The following is a 21,161-nucleotide window of genomic DNA, read 5'->3' on the forward strand; positions in this document are numbered from 1 at the left end:
CAATAACCAGCCAACTGATGTTGGAGATTCACCCCAAGGTCACCCACTTACAGGAATTCAAGGCCAAAGTGGTGTGGTGTCATAGTGCCCCAGAAACCATAAAACCACCTAAATCCTCTCCTCCTCTTCCTAGGTTGCCATGCATAGCAAACATGCAGGTGGACAATCAGGTCCCAGAGGAGAGCAATAATAAAAAAAAGAGCAAAATAAATCACATTTGCATGAAAGGTTTCTGAAATATGTAACTTCATAAGAACAGATGAAAAAGAGGATATAAATCCATAAAACAGACTTACACTCAAGTAGAATAATCACAGCTTAAAAACAAGATAATCAACTTCCATAAAAGTAACAAGAGAAATATGGCCATTAAAGTTATGAAAGAGTCAAATGAAAAAAAATACAGAACTGTTGTGATTGGCCTAGAAAATTTGGTTACATATTACTTCTTCATAATTCTCATAATCAAATTTATAAGATTACAATGTTACAAGTGACAGAAGGTTATATATAAATATTGGTGTGTATGTGGAAGGTCTTAATTTCTTGGTGAAATCATGATTAATTGTTATTTAAACAATTTCTTCAATAAATAACATGCTTTATTAGTTAATATGAAAAGTTTTTTAAAAATGCAACCTCAAACACATAACTTGATTTTTCCATATCTAGTGTTACCCCTGAAAACAAATACCTCTTGGTGTTTAGTTTTTTTCCATTGCTATGGCAGTGTATGTTCTCCTGTATAGCACTTACATATAAATTTGTAACCACCATGAAGAAAGGGTATTTTTCTTCAAAAATTAGCAGTTTCAAAGAAGTAATGAAACATTAAAACGTGTATTTATTTCATAAATGATCATTAATAAATTGATTTGTCTTTGGTTTGTTTTGAATTTCATGCAAAGCTACATGAGGGCTATCTGCACTAGTTGTCCCTAATTTAGCAGTATAAGACTAAAGGTAAAGCAGCTAGTCATCACCACCCACCACCAACTCTTGAGCTACTCTTTAACCAATGAATAGTGGGATTGACCATCACATTATAACATCCCCACAGCTGAAAGGGCAAGCATGTTTGGTGTAATGGGAATATGAACCAGTGACCCTCGAATTACAAATCGAGTGCCTTAACCACCTGGCCATGCCGGGCTGCATTAATATATAAACAAAAAAATAGAAATGTTGTTTTAACAAAGCTTTCTCTTAAAAGGAAATGAAAATGTCTAAACTTTATCTTTCAAACAAGTATATTCAAAAGCCACACATATATTAGAAAGAGAAATTAAATTAATAAAAATAATAAACATTTTTTTATTTATATTAAATTTGAATACAATCTTAAGTTTTCTGCTTTAGATTTATTTTAATGGTCTGATATTTGAAAATTTTTATACTGTTTATTTTAAATCAAAAGACCTGTTGAGTGAAGTCGTGCAACAATTTGGGATAAAACTCCAACTTCGGACTTTCCATCTGGGTGTGTAATAAGAACATCGAGGTCACCACAGTCACTTTTTCCTCTTCTATAGGAGCCACATGCTATGCACTCCAATTCTGGTTGTACTAACCAGGCTGATTCTTGAACCTAAACTTCATAAGAGAAAACACATGAATGAGCACTTTTATGACTAATGATTCAAACTGCATATTTCTTTTTCTACTACAAATAAAATAGTATATGTACAGTAAATATAGCAAGAAAAATTAACGTGTTTACGTAAAAGACAAAAAACTGCTGTATAAATGTATCTAGAAATACAACAGAATAGTAAAAGCTGGATAGCTTCCTTTACTAGAACAACTATAAAAACAGCTTTAAACTCTAATAATAAATGAACTTATAACACTAAATAGTTTTTTCATTAAACTGAACATTCAATGTTTCACTTTCAAGTATTCTATTCAAACTATAACTGAATATAATTTTTTTTAACTCAATTGACATGGGTCACAGCTGTATTGACTTCACATTCAAAACGTTATTAAATTACCGTTTTATCAGTGAATGTTAGACCAACAATTAGCAACATGCTGTGAAGCAGTCATTAAGGCCAAAGGCAGGCAAACACATTATTAATGTTTTGGAATAAAGACATTTTGTTCTTAACTACCTGTGTCCCACAACTTCTGATAGGATAGTGTATATAATGGTATCAAATTATAAATTATTATTCTAAATTTTACTTTTATACATTATATACATTAGTTAATTTCATAAATTAAAATGTAAAAATAAAAAACACCTAAATATTGATTTTAGTGTCATATGATATCTTGAATGCAGCACTGATTCAAATTAGGTGTTTGTGATGTACAAACAAAAAGTCTGTAGATTCTTACAAACTACTGATAAGCTGGAACACAAAGTAAGAACCTCCTGTTATTTCTATTTTCTGAGATATTCATATATTTATTGAATCATCCAAGGTGGCTGCATCAACCTCTTCAATTTTTGAAAGCACTTGCTTTTGTACACCTACTTTGCCCAATGTATGTTTGTATACACTTTGCAATAATTTTCAAAGAATATGAGAACATGTGAAAATATGAGTATTAACATTTATACATTAAGTTATGAGTTAAAATATTTTGAGAAAATTGTTCTCACAGAATGGATACTAGTACAGTTTCTGTCAGTAAAATAAATTATCCACTAGGCTTATTAGCAAAGACTAACATAAGAATGATATAATAAAAGCACAACTATCTTTTTAATACATTCTAATATCACTATGATGTGGTTTTTCACCTGATAAAATTCCAAGCTAGTGTTAGATATACAAGACTGATTCATGTAAGAATTTATTATTCAATTCATTTAGTGATTATTTAGTTTTTATTAATAAGTATTAAAAGTAAATAATTTAAAAACAAAGTTCTGATCAATTTTGTTACTCAACTCAGTAAGAGTCATACATTGTGTGTGTTGTTCAGTTGTAACTTGATGTCACAATAATCAAACCTTCTTATTTTTCACGTTGCCTTAATTGTGTACTGTTACATTAGTGTCTTCTAGTTTGTATAAAGGTCAAGACATTAGTTGGGCATTATATCATAAAGCATTAAGATAGTGAAAGCAAAGTTAGACTGTCTATTTACTAGCTTAGCTGTGTCTCAGAAAATGTGAAATTAGACTGTATGATTATTAGTTTAGCTGTAATGGGTGCCATTTTGAAGTGCATTTCACAGTTTGAAAGAGATAAGGAGAATAACTTGTCTCATCATAGGGTGTTCTAAAGTAATTGAGTCTGGGTGGACTATGACAAAAAGGAGACAATTATTTGAAGTTCTGGATACAACTGTGGAGTAATATAAGTGAATCTATGCTAGAATGTACAGTAAGAAACAAAGTAGAGAATTCATCTTGACTATTAGATTCTAAAGTAATTGAATTATACTGTGTGGGCTTTTGACAAAAAAAGAGAATTACTTAGTTTTAAATACAGCTGTAATATCCTATGGTGCAATTTCTCTAGATATGTTTGACTTGTTTTGAGTATATGCTATATCACAGCAACTGAAGCATGTGCTATCTCTTTACTGTTCGAACTTATTGCAAACAAACCACAGACACTTATTGTAAGAAAATCTCAATATACATACAAAACTTGACAGATGGTACCAATGAAAAATGTACTTTTGGACAGCTTCATCAAGGAACTTGCTCATGTTAATAACAGCAGTGAAAATGTCACTAATATTTATACATGTTATAAATAAACATCCAATTGCATTCTTTGTATATTTTTAAAAAGAAATGATGTAAAAGTTATAGAGATGGAACCTCTTTCCAAGGTTGTTGAATTACAGCAAAAACATTTTTTTCCCCTCTAGGCCTGATTGCAATCAAATGCTACTTTTACAAAGTTAATCCCAGAGTATGTTTTTATAATACTTTTATACAATGTATAAAGTACAATGTGTTTATTTTTTATTCTGCCATCTTAATAAAATGATTGATGCTTGCAACTTTTAATGCTATGTTTTGGTGTGCCCCATGGATAAAGAATTATGAGTTCATAACATGCCAGTGCTATAACACATATTCATGAAAGTGATGTTGCACTACAAACATAATAAATTTATAGTTTATTTAACAACAAAATTTATGCAAATTATAAATTACAATGCAATATAATGTGAAAACAGTAATTTTCACCTTATTCAACAGTATATTTACACTTTTAAAATTCAAACCAGCCAAGATTTAGTAGCAGATAGTGATGATTAGTTGCCTTCCCTTTTGTTTATCTCTTCAAAAATAAAGAAAACAAGCAAAGACAGACTTGGACCAGCTTTAGATGAAAGTCAATAAACAGCAGCACCTTGTTCAATATTAATGGACAGTTGTTTAATTATATATCAGAAACATAATGTGAAATAGTAATAAATTCACCCTTTAAAGGGAAATAGCCTAAGAGTTAGCAACTGGTGTTATTTGCAGGTTTCCTTCCCTTTTTTAGTTAGTAGTTCCCAATTAGGTATGATGGCAGATGGTTTTGTAGCTTTTCCATAACTCAAAAACAAACCAGCAAATATAACAAGCTAGTGACTGAAAGGAGTAAATATGTTAGACGTCATTAAGATTTGAAACCAGAATGCTGAAAATTAATATGCCTTACCAGCTCAATACAGGAAAAAACTTGAATTAATAACAAAAAATCATAACAGCAATATTTGGATTGCATGAGTTTTTGGTTGTTCAACTGTATAAATAAAACCTAAAAAAAACTTTTGTGCAATATCCTCCATATGTGAAATTTTAAAATGCTTAGCAACCAAGTTCAAAGGTCGTAGCAAGAAGAGATAATTGTTTGCTTTACTTCAAGATTTATTGTTCTATATTTTAAGAAATATAAGTTCAATAATTTATTTCTAAATAGTAATAATCTGTATACATTACAAAATACTAGTTCATTAAAACACAGCTAAAACAAGGAAAACTAAATGTTTGTTTTATATTATTGGATATGTAACATGAGTGAACATGCATTACATCATTGCAAGTTATGTAATATTAGCTGGCATGACTGAAAGGTCAATACAATAAAAAATAATAAATATATATATATATATGTTCATATATAGTATTATGAGACTTAATCTACTCATACTAAACATCTGTATTTTCAAGTTATAATATGTTGTTATTCTAGCATGTAAAAAAGCATAATTTATATTTATTTCCTAATATTTTAATGATGGCTACAAGGTTGGTCAAGTGACAGACCCCAAACAGTTAGAATATGAAAAATAACATAAAATATAAACTAAAAACAAACATTTGAAATGTATTTAGGAGATTTTAGATGTCATACATATAATATTTGAGATTTTTGGGACAAAGAATAGTTTTTAATCATAATACAAATTCACTTTGCACTCAGACTATTAACAAAATAGACTCAATATTTTCACAAACAAATTTGTAGTAAAAATATTTCATTAAAAATGTGGTTTTTCTATGCATACAAAATGCTTGTAAACTTTACTAAAAGTATACCAATTCTGAGCTGCTCATTTAACATGCAGAGAACATGTCACAATCCTCCACAAATAGGAGCACTACACACTCTCCTTGAGCAGCTGGCTCCTTCTGTACTTTACATAAACCTCACTCTGAAGATTAGACCCACAAGAAACAGAAAAACATTGAAAGTTGGAAGGAAGGATGGGAAGTGTGTTAGAAAAATTATCTAATAGAACTATATTGTCAGTGGAATAAAATGGTAACTTCCAATATGATACATCATCACTTTATTCATTACTTGAAATAATGTTGCAATTAATTATATGTTATTATTCAGCAAACTAAATGGTTATTTTAGTTGTTAATTTCTTTTCTTCAACCAAATGTGAATATCAATGAAGAAAAGATTACATGCAGTATTTTAATGGTGAGTAAAAAGCAAGAAAAAAAAAGTGTACATTCCATTATTACAGTAGGCCTACTGATTAATTGTGAATATGGCAAAAATAATAGTCTTTTGTAGTGGGAATAATAAATGAAAGGCTAGATTAGGCCTTCGTGCCATCTTGTATCTACTACAATTAACTTTTTGGTGAAGAGTATAAATCAACAAATAATCCCTGTGTATCAACTGTAAAAATATTCCATATAAACGACTTCTAAAAACGTCTTCATCCAAGTAATTTGCTAAGAGTGTGGACATTCCAACAGGCCAAAGTTTCAGATCTTCTAAATATGATGTGTAATTTTGTTTCTGACATAAATTACAGAAGAGATAGATCCATCAAATACTGACCTTCTACCCTTTGGTTTATATATCTGATTAATTTACAAAACTGTATTCTTTCTGGATTGAGTGAGTTGCTGCTTACTTAATGATAGATTGTATACGTTTAATACTGTGTGAGATACACAATAATTAATATGTAAAAAGATATAAACTTTACATTTACTCTGTACAAACATATATTAACAGTACCAGAAAAATAGAAAATATCCCAATAAATACTGTACAGCTATAAATTTAAGAAAAAGAGACATGTATTTACTTATTAATATGCCTCAATTACATGGATTTATTTTTCTTAGAAAGACTACGTAGGATTACTAAGGTGGCAAGATTGAAGTTTCTTGTCAGTTACAATATGAACGTGTTAAACGTTATATAGGAATTATGTAAGTGGGTTGTATTTACTTTATCACTATCAAAATTTTGTTTTATGAATACACAGATACATACAAGGTATTATAAAAACCTCTCCCAATCCTAACACAATAGCTACACAAAACAAGGGTATGCATGCAAACTCAAAAAAGAAACCAAAATTACAAATGGTTTGAGATATTGTGTATTACACTGCAGACTTTTTAGCAAAGAATAGTTAATTCTAAAGATATTACGGTATTTTTAATTGCTATTTTTAGCTTTGACTTATAGTTACAAATTTTCTACTTTCATTCTTTACATAAATATGGGTACAAAAAAATGAAATTACAAGAAATGAAATAAACTAATATATTTTGATTAAACTGTATTTTATAAATAAAAAGTCAGGTTTAATAAATAATTTTTATCATTCCAACATTTAAATAAACTTTTAAAAACAATATTATATTGAATGTGAAATTTGCTGTGAAAGCATTAACAAGCTTCTATTGAGAGTATTAACATGCTTCTATTGAGAGTATTAACATGCTTCTATTGAGAGTATTAACATGCTTCTATTGAAAGTATTAACAAGCTTTTATTGAAAGTATTAACAAGCTGCTATTGAACCACTTATAGAACCTACAGTATTGAAAATGTCACCAGCTTCTTCACGGGGCATTCTGTCTTGTAACTCATGAAAATATTTTAGTCCTATTTGCTGCTGGCGAGACAGCTTTGCTTTTGTTTCCAAATCTTCTAAAGTACGAAATCCCTTGAAATACAGAAATAATTCTATATTATTGGAAACTCATAATACATAAAATAACTGGAAAATTTCCAATTTCAAATTAAACTACTATATTTTACAGAACATTGTTCATGCCAACATGTTTCTAACTCTTGGTTAAAAACATTTTTTAGGGACTTTCAGCCATTTCTTATCACTTTACATCACCACTCAAATCTACCCCATCTCCATGATTTTTTCAGTTTCTTAAGTTTATTTAATTAACCATATTTTAATAAAGTTAGATGTCCAATATGAAAATTAAGTGTTATTGAATCAAACATTGAATAAAGCACAGTTTTCCATGACATTTATATTTTCTTCCATTTTCTATAGTTTTTCTATAAATTAAAATTTTTAAGACTTTCCAGGATGCATGAGAAACCTGTGCTAAACTTTGACTCCAATATAATTTTTAAAATTAAACATATTAAACTTTTCATCATGTTTAATGATGGCCATTTGAAAGATAACTACATTATAAGAACTTGAAAAAAATATGTTAATCGTATGTAAATATCCATGATTCTTTGAAGCTAATACATTTTTATAAAAGCATTCACAAAAATAAAACACCCAGTGAACTACGTATATTTTATTCTGTGATTATCTACAAAATAAAAAAAAGTAACAACAAAGGAAATTCATATTTATTAAGTTAAATATTGTCATAGTAGTTGCCTAGTTATTTCATTAAAATATAACTAGAGAGTTATGTTTAGTCATAACAAAACATTCTTATAGAAAATAAACCATTTACTAAAAAATAATAAGGTAAAAGCATGATGCATACTTCACAACAGCTGCAGAATATTTGTATTAGATATTATAGCCTTGTTTATCTAGCTAATTATGATACATACTGTCCAGAGGGAAAGGTATTACAAACAAGTAACTTAACCTGTGCCCAGACTTTCAGGGAGGTCCTCCTAACAATTATAATTATTTAGACTCTGGCAATATGTTACATGTGAAGTATAACCATTACAGTCATTAGTGCGCAAACCCCTTTGCTTCCACTTTCGTTGAAGAAAAGTTCTGTTAAACTATTCCACTGTCCATATAAAAGGGGAGGGGGTGAATATTTTTGTCAAAACTTCTGCTAAGTATGTGAAAAAGATGTCTCAGTATATCTGATTTATAAGGAAAAAATAAGATATGCCATTAAGGCACAAGGTAGCACTTAATGTGAGATGAGGTGATGTATTGTGTTGGAAAAACTAATTTTTACTATTTAAGTATTTTAATGACAATAATTGGCATAATCATAATTTTAAATAATTAACCAATTATTTTACTTGACACCTGTAATTCATTCTTAAATTGGGCTTAATTAAATACCCAATTTCACACAAACAGATCTTGTCACAGCATAATGATCTAAAAATGATTCACATAATGAAATTTGTAATCAATTAGTTCTATAATATGACAGGTAGTCAATGTAATAAAAGTTGGATTGTAAATGAAATTTAACTTTGTATTTCTGTTTAATTTGTGAACCATATGGTTAGTACTATTACATAGTTTATGTTTTGCAGTATTAAATGCAGCACATCACTCAGTTTACTTGGAAATCTCTTTCTAAGGACCATGTTGAAGGACAATTATAAAAATAATTTTCTTGATCTGTTTTTAATTGCCTATCTGCCTTCACTCAAACATACTTTCTGAAGACAAAATTTTATCAAGAATTTCTCACAAGCAAATCTGACTAAACAGGTGCAGAAATGAGCATCATATCAAAGAAATTAACCTTTTTATTCATTAATAACTTAAAAACAAACATGTACATTACACTCTTTATATAATTTTTGTATAATTAAATGACTACTTATGTTTGAAATATTTTAGTAAAATGACATTCACTGAACAGATCACTACCAGCAACTAAATTTATGTGTAGCCAATGAAAGTCTTGCTATATTCATTCCAACAATAAAACTATTGGATGAAATTGTTTGAAACTTCATAGGAACTTTCATAAATACATGCAGTTTAAGAAACATAATGTTTACTACTTTTGGTAAACTTTATTTTTTCACATTATAATATTTAATATCTTGAAAAATTACTTTAAGAAATGATGTTTAAAACATATTATCATATTTATATTTGTTCCAGATTTGAACTTCTTACTTTTTATGTTTTTGTACATTAATTTAAAATCTCTACAAACTTTTTATCAACCATAAAATGTATATTTTGTCTATTTTTAACTTTTTAGTAATAACATACTTTATTTACAGTTTCAAGTAATATACAAGATTAAAAATAATATTTCTAAGAAAACAATAAATAAGTATTCTTTTTATTTTGAAATAGGATTTCACATTTATCTACAGACATAAAAAAACATTTTAATTTTGTTTCATAAATGTAGTTTTATTTCAAATTTATATTTCACTACAGCTGAACTTTTGTTTACTGTGCTGAACAAACCTTGAGGTTTGCAGCATCAATTTTGCACATTTGTCATAAACTATTACACTTATTGAGGATCACTCTCATTCAGACCAGTACTGGAATATTTTATCATTACTGTAGGTATGACAGTAAGAAAGCTTTTTGGAAATTGAATATCCTTTCTTTTAACTCTCAAACAAGTTTATTTCAACATTTGTCTTTATATGTTGTTTCACTAAACAGACAAAACTTTAATTGCTACTACTAGTGAATGTACATAATAGTTTACTACACAGGTATTTGAATAACTGTTAATTAAAACAGTCTGATATATAAAAAACTTGTATATTTTTTAAGTGTTTAAAACTTGATGCACAAGTGACAACAATAAAACCCATATGGTTGTGAAAGAGACTTAAATACATTTATCTCATTAATACAGGTACAGGGGATGCTGTGACATTTAAAAGTAATACAAGTTTTTTACACATCAGTTAGACTGTTTTAATTATAAAGTAACAATAACAGAAGTGTGGGTCCTACTACAAAGTAAAGCTAAGAAGAAGGAGAAATATAAAGTTCTAATATTGTATTATTAATACATGCAAATAATATAAAGTTATCATTCTAAATACTGAATCATATTTTTATACTGAGCTAAATACAAAATTATGCTAAGTTATTGAACTTAAAACTGCTAATTTGAATGCAGAAGAATATAAAATCACAAACTCTTCAGTTCAAAGAGCTAAGCCTAATTCACATAAAGACCATGCACTTGTCACTCAATAGATCTTAACTCTCATATTGATAGATAAAACTTCTTTCCCAAAAATATATCTATTTCGAGTTAATCTTTCAATATAATGATTAATATAAATAGATATAAGATATAACATGATTTATGCTACCATAAAAAGAATAATAAAAGTCATACAGTATTTTTTCATGTGCTTTGCTTATCATCCTATGCTTTGTCAAATTTAAAATACAGTGATTGAAATAACATGGTACTAAAATTGGCAACTTTGTCTAGGATTGGCCAGATTGTTTACAAATAAGGTTTAACATGCCTAGATACTAATTTATAGTGAAAACAGACTAGAAAAAGGTTGAGATACCAATCATATATGGCATAGCCAGCACTAAACTGCAAAGAAAATTATTTTTTAAATTGTTGAAAAACGTTTTTTTCACTGGAGGGCACTTATTTATAGTCTCAAATATATTTAGCTTTATGTGAAAATAAAAAACAAACAAATATTTTACAATTTTTAAATTAAATTTATCTTTAAACTTCATTAAATTTAGTAAATTCAGTAATTTAGTACAAATAAGTGAATGTATGCTGTTATTTACAAAAATGAAATCTGAAATCCAATTAAGTATATGTTCTCTCTTCTCAATTTACAAATATGATTTTACCTTACAATAAGACAAAATGGCCCTGGTAGGTGAGGAGTTAATTGGTTGAAAAGTATTAACTGCATAAAAAATAAACTAATTTATAAATAATAAATAACATAAAATTCATTAACTTGTTTAAAACTATAAAAGAAATACAAAGTAAAATAATTCAACAAATAAATAGTTTATCAGCTATGCACATTTGAAATAATCTTTAAATACCTGCTGTACCCAAAGTTCAGCAGTGGATGGTCCTGCTCCCCAAACTTTTGTGAAAAGACTAATGGCACTGTTGCGTTCACTACAGCAAACTTCATCAATTTTTCTTAAATGTCCACTCTGAATTATTTCCCATATTTTGTCTGCAAGTTGAGCTCCAATGCCAGGCAAAGACCTAGCTTCCTGAGAAGCAAAAACAAACACAAAACAATAAAGACATGTTCTGAGAAAATTACCCTTTTCATAATTGAAGAAAAATTATCACAAAATTGAATTTTTTAAGAATAAGAACAAACAAGAGTTTAAATTGCTTATAAACATCCATTTTTATATTGATATTTGTTCTAAAATATTTATTTAAAGCATATTTCAAATGCTTCCTATGTTGTAGAAAGCTGTTTTAATGTATACATATTCATGAATACAATCATATTTTGTTTGTCTGTTTTTTAATTTTACACAAAGCTACTCGAGGGCTATCTGTGCTAGCTGTCCCTAATTTAGCAGTGTAAGATTAGAGGGAAGGCAGCTAGTCATCACCACCCACCGCCAACTCTTGGGCTACTCTTTTACCAACGAATAATGGAATTGACCATCACATTATAATACCCCTACAGCTGAAAGGGCAAGCATGTTTGGCCCGATGGGGTTGCAGACCCACGACCCTCAGATTACAAGTCGCACGCCTTAACACGCTTGACCATGCCGGGCCCAATCATATTTTGATTCAATAATTATTGCAATAATATTTTATTTTATTTCAATATCTAACACATGCACTTAGTTTTATCTTTGGTACTTATAATGATTTAGGTTTGTGTGCTGTTCACACAACAACCCAGAAGTTATTGACTCATAAGCTATGGTGATCACTGTAGGATCGTTCGTATAAATTGACTGCTTATTTTAACAGCAAATGGTAAGGCATAAGACTGGATGAAACACTTCATTCACTATATTCATAATCATAATCTGAAGGATAAGTAACAAGTATATTTTTCATAATAATAGTATTTAATAACTAAGTGACCTTATACTTTATTATACTATTTAGGCAGGTCTAGGAAAACCAGCTTCAGTCACTTTTATTGGCCTAACTTTAATGAATTATTTTGTTTAAAGTTTCAAGGAAATTCCCACTTTTGTTGAAATGGACCACTACAATATTGTGTTACCTTCAGCTTCAAGTTGTTTAATTTTCTCAAAGTAAAGCTAGTGTACAACTAGTCCTAGAATGGTTATTGTTTTTTTCTCTTGCACTATTAGTAAAGTTCAACACTACAGGTATCACTATTTATATGTTACAATTTTGTGCCTTACACAGGTTTCAGGAATAATTATTAATGTGAATAAGTGACCAGCAGTCAATTATTAAAGGTTAAAATAGCTTTACACAAACTAAAATGCTGAATTAGCAGGTTATATGTTAAACAAAACCTATTAATTAACTTACACAAGCATGGTTGTCTAATTCATTCACTTTATACCATACTCTATACAGAATGATTAAGATTTCATACACAACAATCTAAAAAAAATAATCAAGGATGGTTGAGTGTCTTTTGGCTTTGAGTTTTTTAAGAAGAAATACATATGAAACAACTTGTCAGTGATGGAGGGAGTAAACCAAAACTTTAGATGAATCATTTCTGAAAGAGTGAATATGTCTAAATTTCAAGACTTTACCTCTGAGGAAGGATTAGAAACCAAAACTAAATTAAAATATTTTACTTTTGAAGAAATTAGCTACAGTTAACCAGGAGAGGCATCACCTTAAATTTTACATTAGTAGAATTAACTTGAATTTCAAGCAGGTACTTACCACTATGTCCTCTAAGCCTTTTCCTTTTTTTTTAGTCATTCTTCCTCTATGAAAAACCACAATTTTTGTTTCTGAAACTCCTTGATTTAATGTGTTATATATATATATATATATATATATATATATATATATATATGCCACCTAAACCAAAGATCTCTTCTCTCTAGCCATCCAACTTGATTTGCGCAAGTGCTGGGTAAACTACATAAGGTCTGCTTTCCTGCCACAAGCCAGATGCAAACATTTTTCTGCATTGAAAATGTATTTCTGATAGATTCTTACCTCCTTGCACATAACAACTTTTCTCTACTTTTACTGTTCTCTATATGCACAACTTTTACTCACCACTAACTTTGATGCTCCCACCAATCCTCATGCTTTCAATGCAGCAGCTGGTGAGAGCATGCAAATAAACATGTGACAATCCTCCATCAACAGAGGTGTGACACAACTCCCAGCAAAACTGACTCCCTCCATTCAATTTCACTTTGAGATTAATCAACATAAAAAGAATTGATTGATTGATAGATTTAGTGTTTTATGGCACAAAGCAGCTATGCTATCTGTGCCAAAAGTCCTGATTGTGAGATATGTGTCATTATGGCCAGTATCAAAAATTAGAGTAATAAAAGTGTTAAAAGACATGCAGCAAAATTGTAATAACAACTCGCCAGGACGACTAACTGGGAGTTCAAACAGCAGTGTTAGTCATCTGAAGTTGGCCTTTCTAGTCCTGGTGTCGAGTTATTTAATGTTCTGGCCATTTTCCAAGTTCAAATCAAACTAGAGATTGAGACTCTTAAAGGGAACCACAATTAAAAGGTGTAATGAATAAATATCCAACACTTAAATGACATGAAAACGGTTAATGACCATTAAAAACTAAAAACTTTATCAAGGTGGACAGTGTCACCGTCACCAATAACACTGTTAAATGTTATAGACAAACCTTGGGACAGAACATGTTTAAAATAGTGCTGTCATTGAGAGTTGTAACGATGGCAAGAAAGTAAAATGTGGCTTACAGTGATCTGAGTGTTACACAAACTACACACTGGTGCATCAGTTCCAGATAAAAGAAAATGATGAGTTAAAAAACTGTGACCAATGCGTAGTCTAGTGAGAACAACTTCCTCCTTCCGAACCTTATGGAAGCTAGACGGCCAAAGTCCAATATAGGGTTTTATTTGGAAAAGCTTATTGTTGCATTGCTCACTCCAAGTTGACTGTCAGCTAGCACAAAGCCGAGCCTTGAATACAAGACCATAGTCCATGTATGGAATAGGCACAGTGGTGATAGTGCCAGAGCAGATACATTTAGCTGCCGTGTCTGCAAGCTCGTTCCCGCAAATACCAATGTGGCCTGGTATCCAGAAAAACTGGAAAGAAGTAGATGTTAATGAGAAATGGGCCAGTCGGTTTTGAATATCAGTGAGAACAGGGTGTGAGTCAACGTGAAGCAATTCCAAGGCCAGTAGAGAGCTAAGCGAGACAGTATAAATAGTGCAGCTGGAGTACTGCTTAGCTTCAACATGATCCAGGGCAAGAGAAATGGCATACAGTTCAGCAGTGAACACAGAAGCTGTAGAGGGGATTCTGTGTGCAACCACCAAACCACAACAAACCATGGCAGAGCCCACAGAGTTACCTGATTTAGAAACATCCGTATAAACTGGAATGGAATGATTGTTCAAAAGATGTTCAGTAAGTAAAAGACAGTAATTCCAATCGGGAGTATCTGCTTTTCTCAGATGACATAAAGAAAGGTCACATTTGGGGACTGTAATAAGCCAAGGTGAGATGGGTTGACCAGTGGATTCTGCAATGTTATGCAAGAACAAACCCAATTCATCCAATTGCGTCTGGACGTGAAGGCCAAAAGGAGCAATGGCAGATCATCTGTTCTGAAAAAGTATGGCCCACCGAGGAAGGAAAACACATCCCCCAGGTGGGATGCTTTGGTAAGGAATGAAGTTTCGAAGAATACAGTAGAGACAGTTGCAAACGGCAAAGGTGCGGAGAAGATTCATGAGATTCTATGTATAAACTCTGAACTGGGGTTGGTGCAGAAAGCCTCAGTGCAGAGTCAAGTCCTTAATGATGAATGGGGTCCAGCATCTTTCAGGCCAAGGGTTGGGCAGAGACACAGACCATTGATCCACAGTCGAGTTTTGATCAAATAAGAGCACAATATATCTTTAACATAGAACATCAATCTGCTCCCCGACTGGTGGTAAAGAGGACACGGAGGATGTTCAGTGCTCTTGTGCATTTGATCCTTGGCTGCTTTAAGTGTGGCTGCTATAAAGGTCAGCTTAAGGTCAAGGATAAGTCTCAGGAACTTGGTCTCAGGGACCACTGGCAGCAAAACTTCACCAATATGGAGTTCAGGATCAAGGTGAATACCGCCGTTGGGGGAAAAAGTGCATGCAAACGGTTTAGGGAGAAAGAAATTAAAGCCGTTCTCCGTGGTCCACTTCAGTACACGATTGAGGGCAGTTTGTAAGTGCCTCTCAATATATCTCACGTTCGATGACTGACACGAGATGTGAAAGTTGTCGACATAGAACCCGTTTGCAACAGTGAGAGGGAGTTGTTCAGTGATGGCATTAATCTTTATACTAAAAAGTGTGACACTCAAAACACAGCCCTGAGGGACCCCAAGTTCCTGCAGAAAAGAACGGGAAAGTGTTGAACCCACAAGAACATGGAATCTCCTGCCTATTAAAAATTTTTTAATAAACATGGGTGAATGGCCACGTAACCCATATATATGGAGGTCTTGCAAAATGCCATACCTCCATGTTGTGTCATAAGCCTTCTCAATGTCAAAGAATATTGATACAAGATGTTGTCATTTGAGAAAGGCTTCTCTGATTGATGTTTCAAGTCGAATTAGGTTGTTCATGGTGGAGTGCTGTCGTCGGAACCCACACTGGGAGGGTGAGAGGAGGTTGTTTGATTCGAGGATCAAACAAGATGAGCATTAACCATCCTCTCTAAGGTCTTACAGAGACAGCTCATTAAAGCAATTGGACGGTAGCTTGAAGGAATCTTGGAATCTTTCCCAGGCTTAGAGAAAGGTAAGGTACCTGGTGCCAGACATTAGGAAAAACATTCTTCTGCCAGATCCAGTTAAAAACAATTAGAAGAATATCAAGAGAAGCAGGAGAGAGATAGTGCAGCATGTCATAGTGTACATCATCAGGTCCAACAGATGTACTGCCAGACCGACGAAGAGCCATTTTCAGTTCCACCAGTGTAAAGGGACGATTATAGTCAAAGAGACAGTCAGTTCGAAAGGCTCTGCCTGAGTCTTGATGGCCAAGAAGGTGGAGGAGCAAGCAGAAGTGCTAGAAACCCAGCAAAAGCTTTTACCTAGAGTATCGGCAATGCTCCAAACATCAGCTACCTCTTGGCCATCACAGAGTAAGGTTAAGAGGGGGACAGAATTGTAGTGCCCATTGACCTTTCAAACTCAGTCCCATATGACTTTGGAACTGTTAGTAGATGATATGATAGTTGTGAACGTAATCCAAGATTCCTTCTGGCATTGATGTCTTACTCACCTAGCATGTGCACGGGCCCATTGGAAAGCGATGAGGTTTGAAAGTGTGAGATATCTATGGAAATTATCCCAGGCCCGTTTTTGAGCCTTCCTTGCCATGTGGTAGGCAGGAGATAAAAAGAAAAAGACAATAAGTGGGTGGGGAGGATTGGAAAGAATCTATTGGAAATAAAATTCTAACTAATACAAAATCATACCTCACCTCAAATAACAACTGATGGAAAGACTCAGATGAACTCTCTTCTGGAAGCACTCAAAGGGAGCTCATAAGCTCTATAAATAAAGAGTATGTAAGACACACCCATGTGAGATCATACAACTTCTGAGATAGTTATACTCTTCACTCATGAAACTTGTTTGTCACAGTAAGGGAGTAATCCTAGGAGGTACACCAAAAATGAAATGAAGAGACCCCTGGTGTATAGTGGCTAGAGGAAGGTAGACTATAATGGGAAGTTGTACCTCAGCCAATACCAAGAACCTGCATTACACTGTGTGCATGTGCAAGCAACCAACACAAGTAATCCCTGGAAACTGACACCTGGAGGATGATAGAAAGGTAGAGAGCAATGATGTTGTTCAATTCCTAACAGAACCAGGCAGTTTCAGGAATTAATTGTCCAATCTGCAGTAAAAGTAAGGTTCTTTGGCCACTCATATGTGAAAATTTATGTGGCTGGTTCATCTCCAACCAACACCAGTAACACTTAGAAACCAACATCTGAGTAACAGAAGGAAAGAAAGTGCCCATCCATAAGTGGTGAACTACATTGTATCAGAGATCATCTTGTCCATAGCCAGGCAGAATCTGGGAAAAACATCAATTCTGAATAAGAGGAGTGTTTATGTAACATCTATACTGACAGAATTCTACCACCCTTCTCTCAACTGAGTGGAATTGATCACATTCAGGAGGAAGCCTCCATGGTCCACAACCCCAAATTCTAGGAGTTGGTAAGCAGTAAGGATTCCTGTACTGTACAGAAAAAATATGAGAAGGGGAGTATACTGATAATTCCAGAGGAATTCAAGATCAAGGAATAGCAATCCTCTTTTCCTTTTCTCATGTTAGCCATGAGTCTATGGTTTAGGGTAAAAATATTTTTGATGTAAAACACCATGAGGAATATCCAATATGTGGTCATGTAGAACACTTTATCTCAGAGGTAGGTGTTGTTGACCTAAATGGCTTTAAATGTGGGCTTAAGAATAAGTATATAAAAAATGAAAAGACTCGTATAAAAAGAGTACCTCTCCATTCATAAAGAGACAGTCAAGCTCAAGCTGGGGGTAGGAAACAGGTAGTAACCACTATAATATGAATTTGCCAGATCATTCAGATAATGTGAGATACATACATTAGAAGTGATCCTCATACCAGCATAACATGTACTTGTAAAAGATGACAGATTGAGCAACCAAGTATATGATAAGGTGATAGGTTTGATGGGAGGAGAGATAAAGAGGTGACAGTCATCAGAAGAAAGGAAAGGGTAAATCAAATGAATCCTCTGGTAAATCCAACCCATAAGAGCAACATAAAAAATACCATGGGAAAGAGAAGTGTTCTAATGAATATATGAATGGAAATTGGAACTGCAGAAAGAAGCAGTATGATCCACATGATAGTGGAGAACCCAAATAGGACACAAAAAAGCTATCTGGATTGGAATAAAGATAAAAGAGAGAAATGGAAGGGATAGAAACAGGGTAAAGCCAAAATCACCCTCATATGAGGCCAAAGCTTTGGGCAGGATTGGTGATATGTGTAGAGTCATTGAGAATGAACATATCTGAGAACTGATGTCCACACACCAAGAGAAGAAGGAAAAATGTCTTTAAGAAGAGATGATACAAAGAACAGGAAGGCATGAATTCAAAGTGAATAAGTGTAAGGACATGGTGGGTGTTACTAAGATTCCAACCAGGTAGGGTGGTAGGATGCTGGACAGAAAAGTCAGATGGAACAAAACAAAAGGGTGAAAACTGCAAAATCCTGTGAAGTGGAAAATGAATGAATGATGCAAGAAACAATCATTAAGTTGTTGGAATAAATCATAACCAACCAGTTATGAAGAGGAGAAAGGTGACTCAAAGCCCAATGTACAGTAAGCACTTCCAGAGGTTCACATGCAGAGATTTGTCTGCTACAAACCAACGTAGGAGAAATTTCCTGTATGTCTAGATACATACCCAATTTGAATAGAAAACTTCTGTAAAAAGGTACATCTTCAGAGGAGGAAGAGGAACAGGAATATGCAGTATCAAGGTTATTGGTGATAAAAAATGTGCACATATGAGGGGGGAGAGTATAAGTTGATAAAAGCTGTTACATGAGTGGAGGTAAGATACTGAATTGGAATTCCTTATTCCCAGCGATGATGAAATAATGCATTTTTACTAGTTGTGTGGAAGTGGATGGAAATGTATTTTAAAGGTACATACCTGTTTGAAATTCATTTTGAATCTAAACATGTAAACTTGAAATCAGGTAGATGTACCTCTGAAATACCAGAATATTTCAAGTCAGACAGAGGAAAGACCAAAAGAATGATATAATACATGACAACCAAAGGATGCTGAGCTTTGAAATAGGAAATGTGGCATATTTAAACCACAATAATATTGAATAGTGCTATGAAGTAGAACCAGAACCAGAAAGACAATTATTGGACAAGACTTACTTTGAAGAACTGAGTGAATAAGACCAGCCTGTTAAACAGACTGGATAAAAAAAATTCAGGCATCAGAAAGGAGAGTGTTCTTCTCAACAATATATGGAATCCTAATTCTGGAATATATTCAATACCCATAGTAACATGTAACTATATGATATTTGCAGGTATTAAAAAATTAAAACAACTGCACTATGTGAGAAAAGAGCGAGTATACCTAAACCATTTACTTCTTAAAAATTAAAACACCAGGAATGTGGCTATTTGCTATGAGAAGTGAGCTAGTTTTAACAGTAGTATGCCAAAATATAATGTGCATCAACCTGATTATCCAACAGAAATAATTAAATTAAATTAACTAATTTCAATAGTGCATAGAATACTTTCAATCTACTTCAGTGGAGGAAGTTAAGTAAATGGAAATTATTGAATTCATTGCTGATAACACTATGCCTATTTGCACAGTCTTTTACAAGGCACAAAATAAATTGACTTGTATATAAATGTTGAAATTGGATGGATTATCAAAATCTGAGAATAGAGAATTAGAAAGACAATATGTTGAAACTACAGAGGTAGTGGAATAAACCAACTTCGAATTGCAAAATTAAGTACATCCCATGAAATTATGTAGATTGATGACAAAAGTGGAGTAGATAAAAAGCACAATAGGTTAGCAGATTGTAATTATAAAATATTAATAATCAAATTAACAGCACAATTAATAGGATTTGTTTGATTTATCATCAAGAACAAGAAACAAGCTGAGAATGAGACTATCTATTTATTCATGAAAAAGAGACAGTTGATACCTTAAACAGATACTAGATGCAAATGTCAACCTTGTAAAACCCACTTACTTAATATAAACCTGACAAGGATTGATAAAAAGTGAGAAGGAATAAATAAAAGGTAGAAATGTTATTAAGAAACTGTAGTGTTAATAGTGTGTCAAATAAGTGAGTGTAATGTATGTTAAATTTACAGACTACCAGGAAAAGAATTACTATGTAGAACTAAAAGGTTTCACTGAAGGCAAGGTCTACAGTACCACACAAAAGTCACAATTAGAATTCAGGTTACTTTCAAAGAACAATGGAAGGTAAATCACAAGTGAAACATCAAAATTTTATTAATCTTCATATTTAAAACAACATAAACTCTATGGAAGTACTTGAGTTCAGCAAACAGTTAATACCTTGTGTCCCCCCTTTTGTTTTAATAACTGCAGACAGTCTTTCAGGCACTGTTGCAATATATTTAATCTGAGTGTCCTTCAGGATTTTACTCCAAACATCCCTAATACTCTCCCATAAAGATTTTTTTTGGAAGTAACTTTTGCTTTTCAAGATTTTGAACTATTAATTCCCAAATATGCTCAACTGGGTTGAAACCGGGCTGTGTGGGAACCATTGCATAACTTGAATGACTCCAGCAGCTTCTTTCTTACCCAAGTGATTCCTGCATATGTTGGATAAGTATTTGTGGTCATTTTCTTCTTGGTAGCACAATTCTTTAACAATAATATACAAACCAGTTTGTATACAATGACAAATCAGTATCTGTTGGTACTTATGCTGGTCTATTATTCCATTTCTTTTGTAAATATCTTCTGTTGCCTCTACAGAAAAGCACCCATGAACCCCTACACTGT

General features: G+C 32.3%; 1 protein-coding gene across 3 annotated transcripts in view; it reads right to left on the minus strand.

Moving 5' to 3' along the window:
- Positions 1 to 21,161, minus strand: part of LOC143253632 (DNA polymerase lambda-like) — a 69,898-nt gene that overhangs the window by 15,656 nt on the left and 33,081 nt on the right. For 2 of the 3 annotated variants that reach the window (XR_013029742.1, XM_076507789.1), the window contains exons 4-6: positions 11,446 to 11,625; positions 7,267 to 7,395; positions 1,420 to 1,588 (exon numbers count right to left, since the gene is read on the minus strand). Coding sequence is in view for 2 of the 3 variants with exons in the window: in XM_076507789.1 (XP_076363904.1) it covers positions 1,420 to 1,588; positions 7,267 to 7,395; positions 11,446 to 11,625 (478 nt within the window). In the remaining variant the exon portion in view is untranslated. The remainder of the gene's footprint in view (positions 1 to 1,419; positions 1,589 to 7,266; positions 7,396 to 11,445; positions 11,626 to 21,161) is intronic. The other variant, XM_076507790.1, reaches the window with a different exon arrangement.

The sequence above is a fragment of the Tachypleus tridentatus genome, chromosome 6, assembly GCF_004210375.1.
Source record: "Tachypleus tridentatus isolate NWPU-2018 chromosome 6, ASM421037v1, whole genome shotgun sequence".
In the NCBI taxonomy this organism is placed as follows: Eukaryota; Metazoa; Arthropoda; class Merostomata; order Xiphosura; family Limulidae; genus Tachypleus; species Tachypleus tridentatus.